Raw genomic sequence first — 21,212 nt, forward strand, 5'->3', positions numbered from 1 at the left:
AATTTAAACGGCATTATTGTTCACTCAGGCGATTGACAGCGGAAACACAATGTTGCTTGAAATATTGGTATTACTTGCCGCTGGAGTATGTAATTGCGTCCACCTTACACGCAGAGTTGCAGGTTTGATCCAGGTAAGGCTGGGAGCAAGCCCTACTTCTTGAAACCGTGGAGAAATAAAAGGAAGCCCTTTTCCATGAGGTGCATATTTAAAAACTATGGAACTGGCTCCCAGAGGAGGCAGTGACAGCCAACAACCTAGGCTGGCTGTAAAAGACACTTAGACAAATTCATGGAGAGCTACTGACGGTTACTAGCCATGACACCAGTTGAGACCTTACCTGTCTCGCCAGAGTGGTGCATGCTCTGGTTATCTCCTGCTTGGACTACGCCAATGCGCTCTACATGGGCTACATTTGAAGGTGACTCAGAAACTACATCTAATCCAGAATGCGGCAGCTAGATTGGTGACTGGGAGTGGCCGCCGGGACCACATAACACCAGACTTGAAAGACCTACATTGGCTCCCAGTACGTCTCCGAGCACAATTCAAAGTGTTGGTGCTGACCTTTAAAGCCCTAACAGACCTTGGCCCAGTATACCTGAAGGAGCATCTCCACCCCTTGTTCAGCCCGGACACTGAGATCCAGCTCCAAGGGCCTTCTGGTAGTTCCCTCACTGTGAGAAGTGAAGCTACAGGGAACCAGGCAGAGGGCCTTCTCAGTAGTGCCTGCCCTGTGGAACGCCCTCCCATCAGATGTCAAAGAGATAAATAACTATATGACATTTAGAGTACACCTGAAGGCAGCCCTGTATAGGGAAGCCTTTTAATGTGTACTGTTTTATTATGTTTTTATATATGTTGGAAGCTGCCCAGTGGCTGGGGCAACCCAGTCAGATGGGTGGGGTACAATTATGATTAATAATAATAATAATAATAATTTCCCTATTCCCCCATGTGCTTCCCTATTGCTCCCTCTTTCCCAAGTTGTGTCGTTTTCCTCAAGCAGGGTGTGGGGGACCTCTGGCCCTCCGGATGTTGCAGCTCCCATCAGCCCTAGCCCAATGGCAAGGGCTGATGGGAGTTGTAGTTCAACAATGTTCTTGGACTCCAGCTCCCATCAGCCCCCAGCCAGCATGGCCAATGGTTCAGGGCTGATTAGAATTGTAGTCCTGCAACACCTAGAGCAGGCTTCCTTAAACTCGGCCCTCCAGATGTTTTGAGACTACAATTCCCATCATCCGTTACCACTGCTTCTGCTAGCTAGGGATGATGGGAGTTGTAGTCTAGAAACAGCTGGAGACCCAAGTTTGGGGGACCCTGACCTAGAGGATTGAAGGTCCCCCATCTCTGTCCTAGACACATGTCCCAACCAATCAGGGATCACGTACCAAATGCACTTACAGGTTTGGGGGTCAGTCCTCAAGATATTGTTGAACTCCCATCAGCCCCAGGCGGCATGGCCGAGATGACCAGGCATGGGGAAGCCCAGCCAGATGGGCGGGGTGCAAATTAATAATAATAATAATAATAATAATAATAATAATAATAATGATGATGATTTTTGACACAACAACATCTGGAGAGGCAAAGCTTCCCCACACCTGTTCTGGAATGCAAGCACATTGGGGCGGAAATCCCCCCCCCCCATCCTTATCTGAAATAACAAGCTCAGAAGAGGACCGGGGTCTTGTTTGTTTTTAAAAAAGGAAATGTTTTATTGGCTGTTCCGACTGCGCTGAGGATGGTCCTCCGCTTCAATTCCTCTTCCTGCCTTTACTGACAGTCTTGGCAACCACAGGCACTGGCGTGGTCGACTGGTACAGCGTGGAGGAGATCTTGTTGATGTAGTACAGGGCGATCATCGAGAAGATGAAACTGGGAAGAGAAGCCAGAGGGGTAAGTGGGTTGCAAGGAAGACTCGATTGCAGGGAAGGGCTCAAGGCTGGGCCATCTGCTTTGCAAAGGAGGACCAGGGAGGGGGCGTGGCTTGTGAGGAAGGGGTGTGGCCCACAGAGAGCACCCCAAAGGCCCTCCTCCCTTTCCATAGCTCGGTTCCCTAGTTACGTGGTGGGGAATCTTTTCCCCCTCGAGGGCCACATTCTCTTCTGAGCAATTTCCCTGGGGGCCATGTGCAAAAGTGGGTGTGCCGGCAAATGCACATCTTTGCCGTTGTGCGGTGGGCTAGCTTACAGACAGACCGACTTGACCCCCGCACCCAGGTTTGCATCTCTGACGATCAGCCCCGACTGCCACCAGAGGAGAGGCGATGTTGATGGTCCAAGCTTTTGCGAGGGAAGAGCTGCTTGTCTGCAGATGTGTAACAATGTCTTTGAAAGGGCCATGGCTCAGTGGTAGAGCATCTGCCTTGCATGCAGAAGGTGCTGGGTTCAATCCCTGACATCTCCAGGTAATATTAATAATAATAATAAATGTTATTTATATCCCGCCCTCCCCAGCCGAAGCCGGGCTCAGGGCGGCTAAAAACAATAAAATAATACAACATTCTAAAATCATTTCATTAAAATTAATTCAACTCAAATTGATGGCAACCATTAGGCTAAAGTTCTGTGAAGATTGCCAAAGGAGGGAGTCAGGCTGTGCCCTGGCCAAAGGCCTGGTGGAACAGCTCTGTCTTGCAGGCCCTGCGGAAAGATGTCAAGTCCCGCAGGGCCCTAGTCTCTTGTGACAGAGCGTTCCACCAGACTGGAGCCACAGCCCAAAAAGCCCTGGCTCTAGTTGAGGTCAGCCTAACCTACCTGTGGCCTGAGACCTCCAAGATGTTTTTGTTTGAAGACCGTAAGTTCCTCTGTGGGACATACCAGGAGAGGCGGTCCTGTAGGTACGAGGGTCCTAGGCCATATAGGGCTTTAAAGGTTAAAACCAGGTAGGGCTGGGAACGCCCCCTGCCTGAAACCCCAGAGAGCAGCTGCCAGTCAGTGCAGTCAACACTGACCTTGATGGAGAATCAGCTCACTCAAGGCAAGGCGGCTCCCTATTTAAACCAGCCCTTGCTCCAGAACGTTGAGGACTAGAATCTTGCTTTATTTTTAGGGGAGAGGACGGCAACAGAGCAGAAGGACTCCCGGTTCAGTCCCTGGCAGCCCTTGCTTGAGCTGCTGCCAGTCAGTGTGGTCAATGCTGAGTTAGACCAGTGGTCTGATTCAGTATAAGGCAGCTTCTGTCATTCCTGTTTCAATCGGCCATGTTTTGGGGGCCTTCCTGCTTGCTCTGCTAATTGTGGGGGCTTCTACCCCTGATCTGGCCCCGTCAGCAGCTTCAGATGTGATGCAAGCTGGATTTCCTTAATCCAGATCTGTTACGACGTGTGTTTGTGTGTTGGGACACAATCCCCCGTTCTTACCAGGTGGTGACGCAGACCCGATGAATCAGCCCTGAAGCAAATAGTGCCAGCAGCAGGCAGGTAATAACTGCGGGGGGGGAAGGAGGTGCGTTTTGGCAAGGGGAAAAAAGCGACGAGAAATTATCATTTTGTAAACAACCCCCGCCCTAACCCCCCCCAAAACCCCTCCCCATATCAGCCAACCACCAGTTGCTACATACAAACCAGCCGATTTCTCAGCCCCCCCACCTCTCTGAAAAGAAAATGATCACCCTAAATCCGTTCAGCTTACTTTCAGGGAAGATCTTAGCTTGGAATCCTTTGCCGAAAATCAAATTTTCAAGGTTGTTGAAGGCCTGGGTTTCATGTCAAGGAAAACATTTGCTGACATGCAGCCCCTTGCAGATCCTCTCCCTTCTATTGCTACATAAAGATTGTCACTCACTGCTTGGCCATTGGAAAGAAGAGAGATTGAGGTGGAAGGTCAGAAACGCGTAAACTTTCCTAGTTCTCCAGAAAGCATCTTCAGGCTAAACAGAGGAAAAACGTCAGAAATGTGTAAGCTTTCAAGTTCCCCAGAAAGCTTCTTTGTGCTAAATGGACAAGATCTGGGGTCTACCATCTTTACGTGGCCAAAGTAGAACCATTCACCCAGAAGCGCAGGCCAGGGGGGAAATGTTGTGAACCTCCCTGAAATCTGTGGACAAAGGGTGGTATAGTATACAAATTTAAGAAATAATAAAAATTCCCAGTTTGTTTGCGAGATTGCAGGTGCCACATAACATGCGTTCCACACTTGTAAAAACCGATCTTTGCGTGTTGGAAGTCCTTGCCTTTTGACACTAGGCAAAACCCCTTTGCTGTGCTCTTTTCAGCACCCAGCAAAAAGATTTTTGCTTCAGCAAGACTATCTAGATGTGTTGAGAGTCGTCTAGCGTTTTAAACTGGTTTTTAGCTTATTGGTTTTAATTACTTTTCTGAACATTACACTTGTTTAAAAAAGGGCTATCTAAGGTATCTGTTGACAATGTAATAGGGATAATGCTACACATGACCCGGAAAAACTGTCTGCGGACGAACACCGGCTCCCTCGGCCAATAAAGCGAGATAAGCACCACAAGCCCAGAGTCGTCTATGAATGGACTTAACTGTCAGGGGTCCTTTAAAGGTAAAGGTAAAGGAACTCCTGACCATTAGGTCCAGTCACGGACGACTCTGGGGTTGCGGCGCTCATCTCGCTTTATTGGTTGAGGGAGCTGGTGTACAGCTTCCGGGTCATGTGGCCAGCATGACTAAGCCGCTTCTGGCGAACCAGAGCAGCGCACGGAAACGCCATTTACCTTCCTGCCGGAGCAGTACCTCTTTATCTACTTGTACTTTGACGTGCTTTTGAACTGCTAAGTTGGCAGGAGCAGGGACCGAGCAACGGGAGCTCACCCCATCGCAGGGATTCGAACCGCCGACCTTCTGATCGGCAAGCCCTAGGCTCAGTGGTTTAACCCACAGCGCCACCTTTACCTTTACCTTTAAAATGAGGTTAGTAAAAAAACAAACCCAACCCTCCCAACTTTTCTAGAAAGCTGATTCAGGCAGGGTTAATGGTTTTGGGGGAATTGAAAGCATGTGGTTACACGTTTCTGATGTCATTTCATGTGATTCCCTCTATTTCCAAAGTTCAGGTGGTTAGTGACAACCCTTTTACGTAGTCAAAGTCATGCCACCTACACGGAAGAGGAAGGGATCAGGAAGCCTGAGGGAACTCTGAGGTTTGTGTGTGCTCAGCGACCACAGATGACTGGCTTACTGTTGGGGGGGGGGAATGGAAAACTCAGTGGGAGGGGGAGCGAAATGGAGTATTACAGAGAAGGGCACAGCTGGCTGGCTGGCTCCCTAAACAGAAGCACCCTCTACTGCAACATTTTGTTGCGGAACTTCCTGGCCCAAATGAGGGTATTGTCCCAACATTACTTGCAATGAATTATTTCTATTTCTCCAACTGTAAAGCAATCTGTAATATATATTGCTTGTAGCTAGAGCGTTTTGATCACAGGTTATTGAAAACAATGAACGCTGTAAACGAAAAATTAGTATTATTTATTATAATAATTAGGAAGTTTTTAATGCTTGATGTTTTATTATGCTTTTGTATCTGTTGGAAGCCACTCAGAGTGGCTGGGGCATGGTACAAATAATAACATTATTATTTTTATTACAGTGGAACCTTAGTTGTTGAACGTAATCTGTTCCGGAAGATCGTTCGAATTCCAAAATGTTCGACAACTGAGGTGCAAAGGGAGAATGTCAATTTCAGTGGTGAAAATTGAAAAACATGCAGCGGAAGCTGTTTGGCTTCCGAAGCGCGTTTGAAAACAGAAGCATTTACTTCCGGGTTTATGGCATTCAGGTTCTGAAACGTTCGTCAACGGAGGCGTTTGAGAACTGAGGTTTCACTGTACAGTGGTACCTCTGGTTATGAACTTAATTTGTTCCGGAGGTCCGTTCTTAACCTGAGGTACCACTTTAGCTAATAGGGCCTCCTGCTGCAGCCGCTGCGCAATTTCTGTTCTCATCCTGAGGTAAAGTTCTTAACCTGAGGTACTATTTCCGGGTTAGTGGAGTCTGTAATCCGAAGTGTTTGTAACCTGAGGTACCACTGTATTATTATTGTTACTATTATTATCAGGGCTTTTTTCACTGAAATTCAGTTCCGGCACCTCTCAGGTGGGCACCATTGCCATTCTAAGAGAACAACGGAGGTGTTCACACTGCTTTCTGGCACCTCTTTTTCTAGAAAAATAGCACTTTGAATATTATGTTTGGAAAAAGATTCTCAGTGCTATTTGTAGAATATATTGCGCTTCCAAGAAATGTAACCTGAGTTTTAAAACAGCGTTCAAGCTGAGGGTGGGGTGGGTGAGTTAATTTATATTTAGTATTTTAATCAATATTACTTCCGCAGCACCGTTTGAAGAAATAAAACATTTAGAAGAAAATGGCAGAAGCCTCTCTTAGCTCTACCTGAAAATGCCAAGGGACCTTCTGCACTGCAAAGCAGAGGCTGAACCACTTATAACACAGGGACGTAAGAAGCTGCAGTTCAGACCACTGGCCCCTCTTAGCTCAGGAGTGCCTACACTGACTGGCAGCAAAACGCCTAGGTTTCCGACAAGAATGTTCTCAGCCCTACCTGGAAATGACAGGCATGCAACCTGGGACCTCCCGCAAAGCAGACCCTCACGGCCTAGGACCCTCGTACCTATGGGTCCGCCTCTCCCGGTATGCCCCACGGAGACCCTCAAGGTCCATAAATAGCAACACCCTTGAGGTCCCAGGCCCTAAGGAAGTCAGATTAGCCTCAACCAGAGCCAGGGCCTTTTCAACACTGGCTCCGGCCCGGTGGAACGCTCTGCCTCATGAGACCAGGGCCCTGCAGGATCTGATTTCTTTCCGCAGGGCCTGTAAGACAGAGTTGTTCCGCCTGGCCTTTGGCTTGGAGCCAATTTGAGTCCCTCCCCCTCTTTCTTTTTCCTTTTCCTTTCTCCTCCTGTGACGAGGCTGCATTTTAAGATTTTAATGTTTCAATATTTTAATTGTATTTTAATCTTGTTTTTAAGTTGTATTCATTCAACTTGTTTTTATTATTGCTTGTTAGCTGCCCTGAGCCCGGCCTTGGCTGGGGAGGGCGGGGTATAAATAAAAATTATTATTATTATTATTATTATTATTACTACTACTACTACGTACAGAGCTGCAGCCCTTTATGCGTCACATTCCTGCTAGATCAGCTGATGCTGATGGGTGCCCCCTTTGACCTCATCCCATTCTGACAGCCTCAGCCTGGCTGAAAATGCCCAAGCAAAATGCTGCACGTAGGAGGATACGGTAAGGGAGAAGATGAAGAGGGCAGAGCCCAACAGGCCCCCTTGGATGGTCAGCCACTCGCTGGATGCCAGCTGGCGGCTGTACATCTGCATCCCGGTGAAGAGCAGGAGGCACAGGAGAGACGAAAGCACCAACGACGTACCCGTGCCGACAGCTGGGGAGAGAGAGAGAGACAAGGGTCACTCGCCTCTGCTGGCAGGAGCACTAAGGACAAGCACCATTAATATGTGAGCACGACATTTTCAGGCTGTTTTGTGCCATGAACCCCACACTTTGTACTGCCCCCCCAAACTGCGTACAGTGGTGCCTCGCAAGACGAAATTAATCCATTCTGTGAGTCTCTTCGTCTAGCGGTTTTTTGTCTTGCGAAGCAAGCCCATTGCGGATCAGCTGATAAGCAGCTTAGCGGCTTAGAAAAAGGGGGGGGGGAGGAAAAAAACCCCGCAGGAACTCGCAAGACATTTTCGTCTTGCGAAGCAAGCCCATAGGGAAATTCGTTTTGCGAAGCGCCTCCAAAACGGAAAACCCTTTCGTCTAGCGGGTATTCCGTCTTGCGAGGCGTTCGTCTTGTGGGGCACCACTGTAACTGACACAGCAAACTGGGGTCACAATTTAATACCCGAAACCCAACATTGTCCGATCGACTCCAAACCAGTGCCAGTTTTGTGCCGTGAACCCTGTCTTTTCTGTCACCCCCACCCCGCAAACTGAGTACAGTGGTACCTCTGGTTAGGAATTTAATTCGTTCCGGAGGTCCGTTCTTAACCTGAAACTGTTCTTAACCTGAGGTACCCCTTTAGCTAATGGGGCCTCCCGCTGCCGCCGCGCGATTTCTGTTCTCATCCTGAAGCAAAGTTCTTAACCTGAAGCACTATTTCTTTATTAGCGGAGTATGTAACCTGAAGGGTCTGTAACCTAAGGTACCACAGTAGTTGATGCTCAAACTGGGGGCCACAGGTATACCCCAAAACTGAACACTGTCTGACTGACTCCAAACTGGTGTCAAAGGTTTTGTGCCACGAACCCCGCTTTTTCTGCTGCCCCTGAAACTGAGCAACTGACACTCAAACTGGGTTTACAAGTTGACACCCAAAAATCACTCAAGGAAAATGTCAAGCAGGGCCTGGTGGGGGTGTATGATATGGAAGAGTGGTGTGGCACGGCCTGAGGGCATGAGATAGGGGCCTGCTGGGCCGCATTTGGCTGCCAGGTCTGAGATGCCCAGACCCTGGTCTACTCGTACCTGGACAGGTGCAGGGGACTGGAACTGGGTCCTTCTACATGCAAAGCAAATGATCCGCTGCTGAGCTCCAGCCTCTCCTCAGCTTAGGAAGCTGCCTTTCAACTCAGCCAGGCCATTCATCTGCTGAGCTCAGTATTGTCCCTGATGATTCACAGTGGCTCTCTGGGGTTTGAGGAAGGTGGGGGCCTATTTGGAGATGGTGGGGATTGAACCCAGGACCGAGTCAATGCTCTGCCACTGAGCGACAGTGCCTCCCCGATACAGGAAGGCGCCTTATACTGCGTCCATTTAGCTTAGTGTTGCCTACACAGGCTGGCATCTTAAACAGCATCTTAAAAAGCAGAGACATCACCTTGCCGACAAAGGTCTGTATAGTTCAAGCTCTGGTTTTCCCAGTAGTGATGTATGGAAGTGAGAGCTGGACCATCAAGAAGGCTGATCGCCAAAGAATGGATGCTTTTGAATTCTGGTGCTGGAGGAGACTCTGGAGAGTCCCATGGACTGCAAGAAGATCAAACCTATCCATTCTTAAGGAAATCAGGCCTGAGTGCTCACTGGAAGGACAGATCCTGAAGCTGAGGCTCCAAGACTTTGGCCACCTCATGAGAAGAGAAGACTCCCTGGAAAAGACCCTGATGTTGGGAAAGATGGAGGGCACAAGGAGAAGGGGACGACAGAGGACAAGATGGTTGGATAGTGTTCTCGAAGCTACCAGCATGAGTTTGACCAAACTGGGGAAGCAGTGGAAGGCAGGGGTGCCTGGCGTGCTCTGGTCCAGGGGGTCACGAAGAGTCGGACACGACTAAACAACAACAACACAGGCTGGCAGCAGCTCCCCAGGCTTTCAGATGGGGGAGGCCTGTTCCCAGCTCTACCCAGAGATGCCACTGGGGACTGAACCTTCTGCACTCAAAGCACACGCTCTGCCACCATTGCCCATGCTCCTCACCCACAAGGCGCCCTGAGCACAGGCTGGCAGCAGTGCCCACCCCTCTCCAGGCCAGGAGCATGCATGTCGCCCACCTCCCCAACCCCCATGCCACATTACCCATAATACACCGCGCAGCGCCCTCCGATGTGTCCGCTCCCGGTTTGAACCAAAGTTCCCTGGTTCTTTTTTCTCTCGCGCATGCGCCGTTCTTGCGCCTGCTTCCCTCGGCGAGAGGGAGTTCTCTCTGCCGCGCAGGCGCGCCTCTGAGCGGAGACGTGTAATTTGCGCCTCCGCGCAAGCGCACACCGCACTCCCCGCCGCCTGAGAGAGGCGGAGAAGCGTGCGTCGCGCCACGTTCCCCGCCTAGCGGCCGGCGGCGCCCATAGCAGGCTTTGCTGCGTTTCATTTCCTCCGGCTGGCCGCTAGGGGGAGCACCCGCGCATTCAGCGAACAAAGGACCAGAGCTGGAGAACGCCGGCAGGCCCGGGAAGTCGCGGGTTCGAGTCTTGCCTCCGCATTTGTAGGCCTGAGTGAATTCTGCAGTTTAACGCTAACGACGCGGCGACGATGGTAATAAATGCAAAATGTACAGCTTCTTGAAACCTTACACCTTCCGATTGAGGAGCTAAGGGAATGCACTCTGCCTATGCTCAGATGCACCCTTGCCCATGCAAAGCCTGGCCCGTGACACTGGAAAGCAGGACCAAAGCCTTTCAACAAATGACCACACCCTGGGATGGCATGTGGCGACTGGCAGCTCCCCATCAACCTTCTGCCCCCCCCCCCGCTCCCCTTGGCTGCTCCTCCTCCTCCTCCTCCCTAAAGCGCTCTGCATGTGGGATCTGCTGCACCAGCAATAAAATAATTATTATTAATAACCCAGCACACTCACACGCGCCCTCCATCACTTCAAAGCGCGGGGGGGGGGGGAGAGGGAGGCAGGGAGCCCGGAGCCGAGCCTCTCCGGAGGAGCATGCGCGTTGCTGGCTCTCCTCCTCCCTCCCCGACGGCTCGCCCGGGCTCTCGGCCGCAATAGACCGAGGCGTTTGCAAAGCGCTGCCGGGGCGGCGCGGGGGTGCGGAGGCCGGAAGCCCCCCGTCCCCCCCGGGAGTCATGGCCGAGGGCGAGGACCTCCACTCCTTCACGTCGATCATGGATGCCCTCGTCCGGATCAGCGTGAGAACCGGGGGGCAAAGAGGGTGGGCAACGCAAGGGATAGAAAAACGGGGGGCGGGGGGGCGAGAGAAAAAAGGGTGTGGGGAGAAAACACCCCAATCTAGTGTAGCCGATGTGGGGTGACTGTCTATATGCCATGAGAAGGGATGCTTTGCGGAAGGGGGGGTGTGAGGAAGAGAGATCTAGTATGGGCATCCCATTGTCTCCCGAGTGCGTCGGCATGATGAGGGATCCATGTTGCTGCCGCTGGGATCAAAAGAGCCGCCCCCCCCGCAAAAAACCTGGAAATCACCCCCCCCCCGCGCAAATAAAATAGGTGCTGCCCCTCCCCTCTTGACAACTAGCCTAGACGCTCCCATTCCCTCCCCCCACCCCACAAGCTCCATCAGTTTTTCCCCGGACTCCCTTCAGGGCTAAGTGAAGGATGCTGTGAGCATCCGAGCACATCTCTCCGTCGCCATGGCAACCACCTCCCAGGGCTGGCTGCCAGGGCCTGCCTGGTCCAGCGTCTGCCTCCGCTGTGGCTCTCTCCCTCCCTCCCTCCCTCCCCGCCCTTCTCCATCTATCCATCCCCTCCCCTCTCCTCCTGCTTTGTGTGTGTGTATATGTGTGTGTGTGTGTGTGTGTCCCTTCTCGCTTGCCAAGAGAGATGGCATCCAGGCGGGCGTTGGGCAAGGTGAGTGCCCGTCCCTTGGGGATGAATGGATGGCAGGGAAGGGAAATGCCTTTGAGGCCCCGGTGGCAGATCCCTAGGTGGGGAAGCCTTGGCTGGGAAACTGCAAGATGAATGGTTCTTTGGCAAAAGATCAGATGCTGGGGATTCTTTCCTGTTTTTTGGACCACCTTCTTACCCGGGTGCCTTGAATTGCTGGGCAGCCGGAGCAGAAGGGAATGCAGCTTTGGGGCAGGGGTGCCACCAGGGCGGTAGAGCCCCCCTCCACCCCACTCCCTGGCCAAAGGACAAGAGTGCCCTTGAATGGGACGCAGCAGAGACTGGGCTGGCTGCCAAACTGCCTGTAAGAACTGGGAGGCGGGGTCTCTCTCTCCCTAACCCCCGCCCGCCTGTGTGCCCAGCGGTGGGGAAAGCGGGCCGGCCCTGCCTCTGAGCTGCACAAGTGGGGAATCTGGGTGGGTGGGCATGAGCGGCTGACGCTGATTTGGAGCATTACACTCTATATTGCCTGCACTGACTGGCAGCTGCTCTCCAGGGTTTCAGACACAGCCCTGCCTGGTGGGAATTAAAACCTGGGACTTTCAAAGCAGATGATGCTCTGCCCCCCCCCAACTATGGATCACCCCCTACAAATAAAAGACGGCCCCCACTCCTCCTGTTTGTAGAGAAAGGCCTGATTTAGATAGGAGCAGAGGAAGCTGTCTTATAATGAATGAGACCATTGGTGTATCTAGCTCAGCATTGTTGACACGGACTGGCAGCCGTGCTCCGGAGTTTCAGGCAGGGGACATTCCCAGCCCTGCCTGGAGATGTGAACCCAGGACCTCCTGCATGCAAGCTGGGCGCTATGCCCCTTGCACATATAGTTTATTGACCTTTGGGAAATCTCTTTGTCCCCAGAAATGAGTGCTGTTTCTCTCGCTAATGGTCATGTCTCTGCATATTGTAAGAACATAAATAAATTCCTGATGGATTTTTTTTTTTTTGGAGGGGGGATTATAGAAGGTCCATACCTCAGTAGCTAAGTACAAAGCCCTGCATTCAGAAGATTCCAGGTTCAATCCCTAGAAACTCTAGGAATCTATTTTATGTCTGTGTGAATATATTTAATAAATAAATAAATCATGCTTCTATTATTGATATCACCCCTACCTTACAGTATTACCACCCTTAGAAAAGACTTCACCAATGCTAGGGTTGCCTTGTTTCAAAAAGTAAAAGTCAGGACACCCCAAAGTTGTGGGTGGGACTTACATCTGAGTAGACTTAGGCCACATCCACAGCCTACATTTAAAGCACTATGAAGCCACTTTAAACAGTCATGGCTTCCCCCAGAGAATTCTGGGAACTGTAGTTTGTTAAGGATGCTGAGAGTGGTTAAGAGCCCTCAATTCCCTCCACAGAGCTACAATTCCCAGAGTTCCCTGGGAACAGGGATTGATCGTTAAACCACTCTGGTTTTTCAGCAGTTTATTCATATTACAGTGTAAATCATTGGGTGGTGAAATAAATAGCAGGTCAGATCCTTAGCTTGACCAAGGATCTTAGCATTGCCAAGGAAGACTGGGAATCGCCCCTGTCCGAAACCCTGGAGAGCTGCTGCCAGTCAGTGCACGGAGTGCTGAGCTTGTTGGACCAGTGGTGTGACTCTGTATAAGGCACCTTGTTTTGTAACATAATCTAGAGTGGGAGTGAAGGACCTGTACATAGTCTCAAAGCTTGGCTCATATTGTACTCATGTTTCTGCCACTTCTCCCTTTCATGACACATGCAATCTTGTTGGGTTGCCTCAAGAGTGAGACTGGCCCTCTGTACATGCTTAGGGGGTTCCACGGTCAGAGGCTGTAACGTTTTTGAATCCCATTTTCTACAAAACACAGGCAAGGAGCGTGCTTTGGGGTTCGAATCCTTCTTGAGGCATCTGGTCGGCCGTTGTGACTCAAGAAGGATTCGAACCCAAATCCTAGCACATGCTGGACTAGATGGGTCACTGGCCAGGTCTTCTTGTTATTTTCTGAGGACAAACACTGCAGTGTAATGGTTGAAGGAAAACTGAACTGCAAAACGTTCCCAGGTCTCGCTGCTGCTCCCGCAAGTTCCCTGATGCAAATTTCTGTGCCTCAACTCCTGCAGCCCCATCTGCAAAATGGGGATATTAAACAGTCGCCTGGTTTACAAGGTGGTTGGGGGGCGGGTTAATGAGACCCTTTGAACACACGTGAAGCAGGGCAGCTAAGCATTATTAGTGAGGTAGCATGGAGCAGTGGTTAGAGGGGTCAGAAACCTTTTCAGGCATGTGGGCACGTTTGCATTTTTGAGTGAACATCACAGGCGTCGCCTCCCTTCCTGGTCTGTTGTCCCCCAAATCTCCTCCCTGCTGCACCCGCCAAGAGACAGAAAATGCAGCCATTTTGAAGTGATCTGGGTAAAAGTCGGAAGCGGTAAATTAAGCACATGGAAAGCACATAGAGCTGAAAGAGGAAGTGGGAAAGAGTGCCACTCTTGCAACTTCCTCCTTCATCTCTATGCTCTTTTGAAGGAGGGTGTGTTTGTGGGTGGGTAGGTGGGTGGGTGTGTACAGAGACCTCAATGGCTTCCTTGCACCCGTGGGCAGAATTTTTGAGTCGCATGCAACCCCCAAAGCTTTAATGGATGCACTTTGCTTTCTGCTTTGCCTATCCCTCAGGGTCGTTGTGAGGATGCAAATGAGACACACCCTATGCGTGACAGCAAATGCAGAATGCTTACTACTACTACAAATGTGATATATTAATACTTATAATATACAGATGGGATATGCCACAAAATTTGCCATTTTTGTTCAGGATCCCAGCCAGCCAGAGGCTCCATTCCATTCCCTCTCTCAGTTTTTTGGTCCCTTCCCCGTTCTTCGCAACAGTTAGTTGGCGCAGTGAATATGCTCAGTCCTTGTGCAGTTGTATTCCTTGCCCCCCAGCCCCCAGCCAGGGTTCCCCCCCTTCTCGCTAAACTTTTTTTTGGTTTGGGTACATTTACAAACCTTGTGCGTGGGTGATGCTATTTAGCGACTTCAGACTTCATAGCCTGAAGAGATGAATATAAATGTCAAGGCAGAGCCTGTATTTTTTTGGGTTGGGGGGGGCAGCAGCGGGGTGGGGGGGTGGGGTATAATTGCAACTAGCAACCAGGATCCTTTCCCTTAGCCGCTGCAGGGAAACACTTGCCTCCCCTGCACATAACATGCATGGAACAAAGCATGTTGCAAAGGATTCTGGGAAGTGTTCTAAGGCGCACTGTTGGTCTGTTCTTCCTACGGGCAGCATAATAATAATAATAATAATAATAATAATAATAATAATAATAATTTATTATTTGTACCCCACCCATCTGGCTGGGCTTCCCCAGCCACTCTGGGCGGCTTCCAGCAAAGATTAAAAATACACTAAAATGTCACACATTAAAAACTTCCCTGAACAGGGCTGCCTTCAGATGTCTTCTAAATGTCAGGTAGTTATTTATCTCTTTGATATCTGATGGGAGGGCGTTCCACAGGGTGGGCGCCACTACCGAAAAGGCCCTGTGCCTGGTTCCCTGTAGCACAACACTGCCTTGTGATTGGCCAGGGAGAGGTGAGACTGCAACCCCTGCTCCAGATTGCAAGGGGAGGTCGCGAGCGGTGGGCAGACTCTTTGAGAGTGTTGAAGAGGAGGAAGCCGCTATCGTTATTATTTTTAATTTTTAATTATTATTTTTAAATATTATTTTGCCCTGTATTTCCAACCCCCCCCCCATCCTTCCTTTAAGCCAGTGGTTCCCAAACTTTTTCGTTTATGCCTTGGTTACATAAACACATCCACAGTGCCCCCTACAAAAAGTACTGTTCAGAGCAGTCAAGATACCTCAGTTGGTAGAGCATGAGACTCTTAATCTCACAGTTGTGGGTTCGAGCCTCCTGCAGCCTCCTACATTGCAGGGGGTTGGGCTAGATGACCCCCGTGGCCCCTTCCAACTCTACAGTTCTGTGATTCTTTGAATAGCGGTTTGCATGACAACCCACTAAGGAAGATGGTAACGTGATAAAATTCAAAACAGGAACAAAAAGGGTGTGTGCAGCGTGTGTGCTTGAACTTAACAGTGCTCAGTTTATTCTTTTGGTTGCTATTTCATCAGCGTTGTTAATTTTTGTTTAATAAATTATAAATGCCCTATTGGTTCGTTAATCGTGTAAGACGACTTTTGCTTTCATTGCCATGCTCAGCTTGTTTTTGTAGTTGTTGCTTTGCTAACGGTGTTTCATAGGTTGCAACAGTTAGGCTGATGATTTGTTAATTGTTCTGTGGGATTTATGCTGCATTTGTGGTGGTGTGTTATTGCTATTCACTGTTTGTAAGCCGCTTTGGGATTCATTCGAACGAAAAGCGGCGCAGGCATGCAGTAAATCAGATCAAAGCAAAATTAATTGAACATGCGTTCAAAAGCCAATTAAAACTATTCAGCCTTAAGTAATTGAACAAAATTGATCCAGCGATACCAGCTTTTCAAAGTCTGGTAGTCATTTACACCCTCAGCACCCCTTGTTGTTGTCCCCAAACCTCTTAGGTCCCTTCTGCAGGGATCCTACAGTATGTTATAATACTGGTGTTGAGCTAGAACCAGCTTCTATTTGCAGGAATCACGGTTTTGTTCTCTTGAACCCTGTTTCCCTTCCCCTCTCTCCTTGTCCTTCCAGACCAGCATGAAGAACATGGAGAGGGAGCTGTTGTGCCCAGTGTGCAAGGAGATGTACAAGCAGCCCCTTGTGCTTCCCTGCATGCACAATGTCTGCCACATCTGCGCCACCGAGGTCCTGCTGCAGCAAGGCTACGTCTGTCCGGACCCCACCTCCGAGCCCACCTCGCCGGCCTCCACGCCAGCCACGCGGAGCCCTCGCCTGGGCCGCCGGGTCATCCCCAAGCCAGAGCGCCTGGACCGACTCCTCAAGTCAGGTGGGGAGGAGGGCGGTGTGGCGGCGCCCTCTGCTGGCGGGGGAGGGACACGTAGGATGAGGGAACCCCCTCCTGGTGGAAGATGGGACGTGGGTGGTGCTGTGGTCTAAACCACTTAGCCTCTTGGGCTTGCCAATTCAAAGGTCGGCGTTTCAAATCCCCGCAATGGAGTGAGCTCCCATTTGCTCTGTCCCAGCTCCTGCCAACCTAGCAGTTTGAAAGCACACCAGTGCAAGTAGATAAATAGGTACAGCTCTGGTGGAAAGGTAATTGGTGTTTCTGTGTGCTCTGGCTTCCGTCACAGTGTCCTGTTGTGCCAGAAGCAATTCAGTCATGCTGGCCACATGACCTGGAAAGCTGTCTGTGGACAAACGCCGGCTTCCTCGGCCTGAAAGCGAGATTAGCACTGCAACCCCATAGTCGCCTTTGACTGGACTTAACTGTCCAGGGGTCCCTTACCTTTAACTTTACCTGGTTGAAGGTAAAAGTGGTTGGGCCGTAGGAATGTTTGCAGTTCGTGCTGCAAGCGCAATAGGGCAGGTCCTTGCCCCGAGGATGTTACAAATTAAAATTTGGCACCGAGGAAACGGGGTGGGAGGAAAGTGGAAAGAGGGGCTTTGGGTTGTCAGCAAGATCTGGAGGGCCCACAAGTTCCCCACACCTGCTTACATGCCACAGTCAGACGGGGAAAGGATTTCACTATTGTCAAAAGGAAAGGAATGCCCATCAGTCTTCTGTCTCTCAGCTACTCCTGGGTGTTCACATGATGAAGCTGTTGTCACAACAGAGAGGCCCCGTCCCTGACTTTGGCTTGTGTATCTCCTCCATCTGAGCTGAATGCAAGCAGGTGAAGACTACGCCTGCTTTTAGCCTTCTGATCCTCCTGCTTCAGTCCTCTTCTGGTCCTGGGAGACGGTGGAGTAGGAGAGATGAGGCAGGAAAGGAGGAGTGGAAGCCCGTGACTCTCTACCAGCCTGACCCATCTCTCTCTTCTCCTGCACTTGTTCTTCACCCTCCAATCCTGCAGCTTCTCCTGCCTCTCGCCTCCTAGCTGTTACAGGCTCCCCCAGATCCTTTTCCCAACCCCAATTCTCCCAGTGGCTGCTCATCAGTATCCAGCCACTGCTCCTCAGCGTCCAAGCCAGTCCCTGACCGCATTTCATATGTGATCCCTGATTGGCTGGGACACGTGTCAAGGACAGGAGTGGGGAACCTGTGACCCTCCAGGTGTCGATGGACTACAATCCCCATCACCTCTGACTGTTGGCCATGCTTGCTGTGGCTGATGGGAGTTGGAGTCCAGCAAGACCCGGGAGGGCTCGCTGGTTCCCCACACCTGATTGGCTGGGACATGATTCTAGGACAAAGGTGGGGAACCTGTGACGCTCCGGATGTTGCCGGACTACAAATCCCATCAGCCCTGCCCATGGGCCAGTTTCCCTGAGGCTGATGGGAGTCCCTGCATCTTCTGGGGAAGCATCTTCTGTGTGCGCAACATCACCTCGCCTTGTGTTCTGGTGTCCCTGTGCTTGCAGGTTTTGGGACGTACCCGGGGCGCAAGCGAGGCGGCCTCTTGCACCCCCAGAGCGTGCTCTTCCCCTGCCCGCTGTGCCAGAGGGATGTGGACCTGGGCGAAAGGGGCCTGGGCAGCCTCTTCCGCAACCTGACGCTGGAGAGGGTGGTGGAGCGCTACCGCCACACCATCAACGTCAGCGCCGCCATCATGTGCCAGTTCTGCAAGCCGCCGCAGCTGGAGGCCACCAAGGGCTGCACCGAGTGCAAATCCAGCTTCTGCAACGAGTGCTTTAAGCTCTACCACCCGTGGGGTACCCAGAAAGCCCAGCACGAGCCCACCCCACCCACGCTCACGTTCCGGCCCAAGGTAAGGGGCTCCCTCCAACTCCTCCGAGGGCCGGGCGGGAAGACTTCGCTTTTTATTTGAAAGTGACTTGGAAACAGCAACTAATCCAGGCTGGTGATGGGACCATATAATACCGGTCCTAAAGGATCTAAATTGGCTCCCAGTATGTTTCCGAACACAATTTGAAGTGTTGGCGCTGACCTTTAAAGCCCTAAACCAGGGGTCAGCAAACTTTTTCAGCAGGGGGCTGGTCCACTGTCCCTCAGACCTTGAGGGGGAGGCAGACTATATTTTTGGGGGGGAAATGAACTAATACCTATGCCTCACAAATAACCCAGAGATGCATTTTAAATAAAAGCACACATTCTACTCATGTAAAAACACGCTGATTCCTGGACCGTCCGCGGGCCGGATTTAGAAGGCAATTGGGCCGGATCTGGCCCCTGGGCCTTAGTTTGCCTATCCATGCCCTAAACAGTTTGGCTCTGTATACCTGAAGGAGCGGCTCCACCCCCATCGTCCAGCCTGGACACTGAGATCCAGCTCCGAGGGCCTTCTGGTGGTTCCCTCCCTGCGAGAAGCGAAGTTACAGGGAACCAGGCAGAGGTCCTTCTTGGTAGTGGCACCCGCCCTGTGGAAAGCCCTCCCATCAGATGTCAAGGAAATAAACAACTCTCTGACTTTTAAAAGACACCTGAAGGCAGCCTTGTTTAGGGAAGCCTTTTGTAACGTTTTATTATGCTTTTATATATGTCAGAAGCCGCCAAGAGTAGCTGGTGCAACCCAGTCAGATGGGAAGCATATAATAATAATAATAATAATAATAATAATAATAATAATAATATCCCAACATTGTGGCTTCCATGGTTCTCCCTCTTCCTCAGTCAATCCCCACAAGAGCCCTGTGAGGTAGGTTAGGTTGAGAGGCAGTGACTGGCCCAAGGCCACCCAGTGAGTTTCATGGCCAGGTTGAGAGCCAGTGTGGTGTAGTGGTTAAGAGCGGTAGTCTCTAATCTGGGGAACCGGGTTCGCGTCTCCGCTCCTCCACATGCAGCTGCTGGGTAACCTTGGGCCAGTCACACTTCTCTGAAGTCTCTCAGCCCCACTCACCCCACAGAGTGTTTGTTGTGGGGGAGGAAGGGAAAGGAGAATGTTAGCCGCTTTGAGACTCCTGAAGGGGAGTGAAAGGCGGGATATCAAATCCAAACTCTTCTTCTTCAGGTCAGTATTTGAACCCCGGATTCTCCCAAGTCCTAGTCTGACACTTTAACCACTGCACCACACTGCCTCTTGGTCTGTGTGTGTGTGTGTCTCTGTTTTCGCACAAAATTTCCCTCCACATTTCTCCCAATCCGGGGCCTTTCTCAAGGGTACGCCTTAGGAATCCTCCTTGGTCTTGTTTCCTGTTCCTGAAGGCCTTTTCCCCCTCACAGAGAGCTACTAAGGCAAACTTTGTAGGTGCTTTCCAGTTCATCTGCGCCCCCTGGGTCTGAGGCTTCCTGTTTTAAAGAAACAGAAATGAATTCAAAGAGAAAGTCCTTGCCCCAAAAAGATTAGGAAGCCTGCGTTTGTGTCTGTGAGTGCCAGGGACTTTGAAGAAAATAAAACCATGACTAACCTGCCTCCTTCTGTGTCCTATGCAGGGTCTGACATGCCCAGAACACCGGGAAGAGGTGACGCATTACTGCAAGAGCTGCCAGCGCTTAGTGTGCCAGCTGTGCCGTGTTCGCCGGACGCACACGGGCCACAAGATCTCGCCCGTCGTCAGCGCCTACCAGGCCCTCAAGGTGAGGCTTTCTGTGGGATTTAATCTGTCTCCTTCATCCTCACCTCTGTCCGCCCACCCGGTTCTGATAAAATGGCTGAGTTGAGAAAGGAAGGTAGAGAAGTTGCTGGCCCAGAGATGGAGAGACGGAAAAGTCCCAGCCAGAGAAGAACGGCAAGTTAAACCCATGGATTATGTTGAGATGGCGAAAAAGACTAGAAATATCAGAAACCAGGAAGACCAAGGTTTTGCTAAAGACTGGAGGAAATTTATTTTATACCTGGAAGAGCGCTGTAAACAGCTGAGCTCTTTAACAGGACTGAAATAATACTTGTGAGTTAACAGAGACTTACGATATAAAATATAAATGGAATAAATGGAGGACATGAAATATGCAGCAGGAAATGTTAAACATGGAACCCCTGGGAGGGAGGTCCAAGAATGCGAGGGAATCTTGTGTCTGTTTTTCCTATGGTTAGTTACATCTGATTGAGAACGTTAAAAAATAATTGGAAAATCGCTAAGATTTTGTTAGATGTGCAAATCTAAAAAGAAAGAAGTTGCCATATAGCGAGTGAGACCAAATGGTCCATGTAGCTTAGTGTTCCCTCACTGATAAATATTGCCACAGACATTTCTGAGATCATGGTCTTTCCAACGAGTGGCTCCTGTCCAGGTTTGTTCATTGTCTTACTTTAAATGTTGTGAGGATCCTATGCCCTTTTAAAATGTTTTTTTTGGGGGGGGTGTTATTGGGTTATTGTTTTTATTTTGATTATGTATTTTGTGGTTTCATATTTTGATTTTATTCTGTGAACCACTCTGAGACCTCCGGATATAGGGCGGGATATAAATTCAATCAATCAGTCAGTCAGTCAGTCAGTCAGTCATTCAGTCAGTCAATCAATCAATCAATCAATCAATCAATCAATCACCTGGTACCTTCCTGCATGTGTTGCACTGCTGACCTATGGCCCTTCTCTTAAATATGACAGCAAGATTCTAGTTCTCATGGTTCTGAGTTGAAGGTTTTAAGTTTTTAACAGGGTTTTAAACAGGGGCATAGGAAATTGCCTCATACTACTCACACTGACTGGCAGCCATTCTTCAGGATTTTGGGCAGCAAAGTCTCTCAGGTATACCTACAGGGGCCGGGAATCGAACCTCCAACCTTTGGCAAAGCAGATGCCATGTTCTGCCACTCTGCAACAGCCTCCCTCTAGCAAGCACTTAAGATTTCCATGCTCATAGGGCTGGCTTCAGTAGGGGCGTCAGATGCTGCCTTATTCAGAGCCAAAGCTTTGGTCCACCTAGCTCAATATTGCCCAAACTGACCGGCAGAAGTTCTGCAGGGTTTCAGGCCTGGAGTCTTTC

At 50.3% G+C, this 21,212-nt stretch overlaps 2 protein-coding genes across 5 annotated transcripts in view; one reads left to right on the plus strand and one right to left on the minus strand.

Moving 5' to 3' along the window:
• Window positions 1-1,690: 1,690 nt before the first annotated feature.
• KRTCAP2 (keratinocyte associated protein 2) lies at window positions 1,691-9,820 on the minus strand. 2 transcript variants are annotated; one of them, XM_081841403.1, is made up of 5 exons: window positions 9,517-9,820; window positions 7,225-7,379; window positions 3,636-3,699; window positions 3,365-3,431; window positions 1,691-1,878 (listed from the first exon to the last, which is right to left on the minus strand). In XM_081841403.1, exons 1-5 carry the CDS (start codon window positions 9,803-9,805, stop codon window positions 1,758-1,760), a joined length of 696 nt encoding a protein of 231 aa, XP_081697529.1. In that variant the 5' UTR covers window positions 9,806-9,820; the 3' UTR covers window positions 1,691-1,757. The 2 variants fall into 2 exon arrangements, with proteins under 2 accessions (XP_081697529.1, XP_081697530.1); XM_081841404.1 differs by lacking the exon at window positions 9,517-9,820 and adding an exon at window positions 9,418-9,515.
• A 489-nt stretch (window positions 9,821-10,309) lies between these two features.
• Window positions 10,310-21,212, plus strand: part of TRIM46 (tripartite motif containing 46) — a 22,902-nt gene continuing 11,999 nt past the window's right edge. The window contains exons 1-5 of one of the 3 annotated variants that reach the window (XM_081841519.1): window positions 10,310-10,598; window positions 11,221-11,251; window positions 15,957-16,212; window positions 17,748-18,094; window positions 19,717-19,920. In XM_081841519.1, coding sequence (XP_081697645.1) covers window positions 10,513-10,598; window positions 11,221-11,251; window positions 15,957-16,212; window positions 17,748-18,094; window positions 19,717-19,920 — 924 coding nt within the window. In that variant the 5' untranslated portion in view covers window positions 10,310-10,512. Of the gene's footprint in view, window positions 10,599-11,220; window positions 11,252-15,956; window positions 16,213-17,747; window positions 18,095-19,716; window positions 19,940-21,212 lie in introns of all 3 variants that reach the window. The other 2 variants (XM_081841517.1, XM_081841518.1) reach the window with 2 other exon arrangements.

Source organism: Podarcis erhardii (assembly GCF_964252035.2).
Source record: "Podarcis erhardii genome assembly, chromosome: 15".
Lineage (NCBI taxonomy): Eukaryota > Metazoa > Chordata > Lepidosauria > Squamata > Lacertidae > Podarcis > Podarcis erhardii.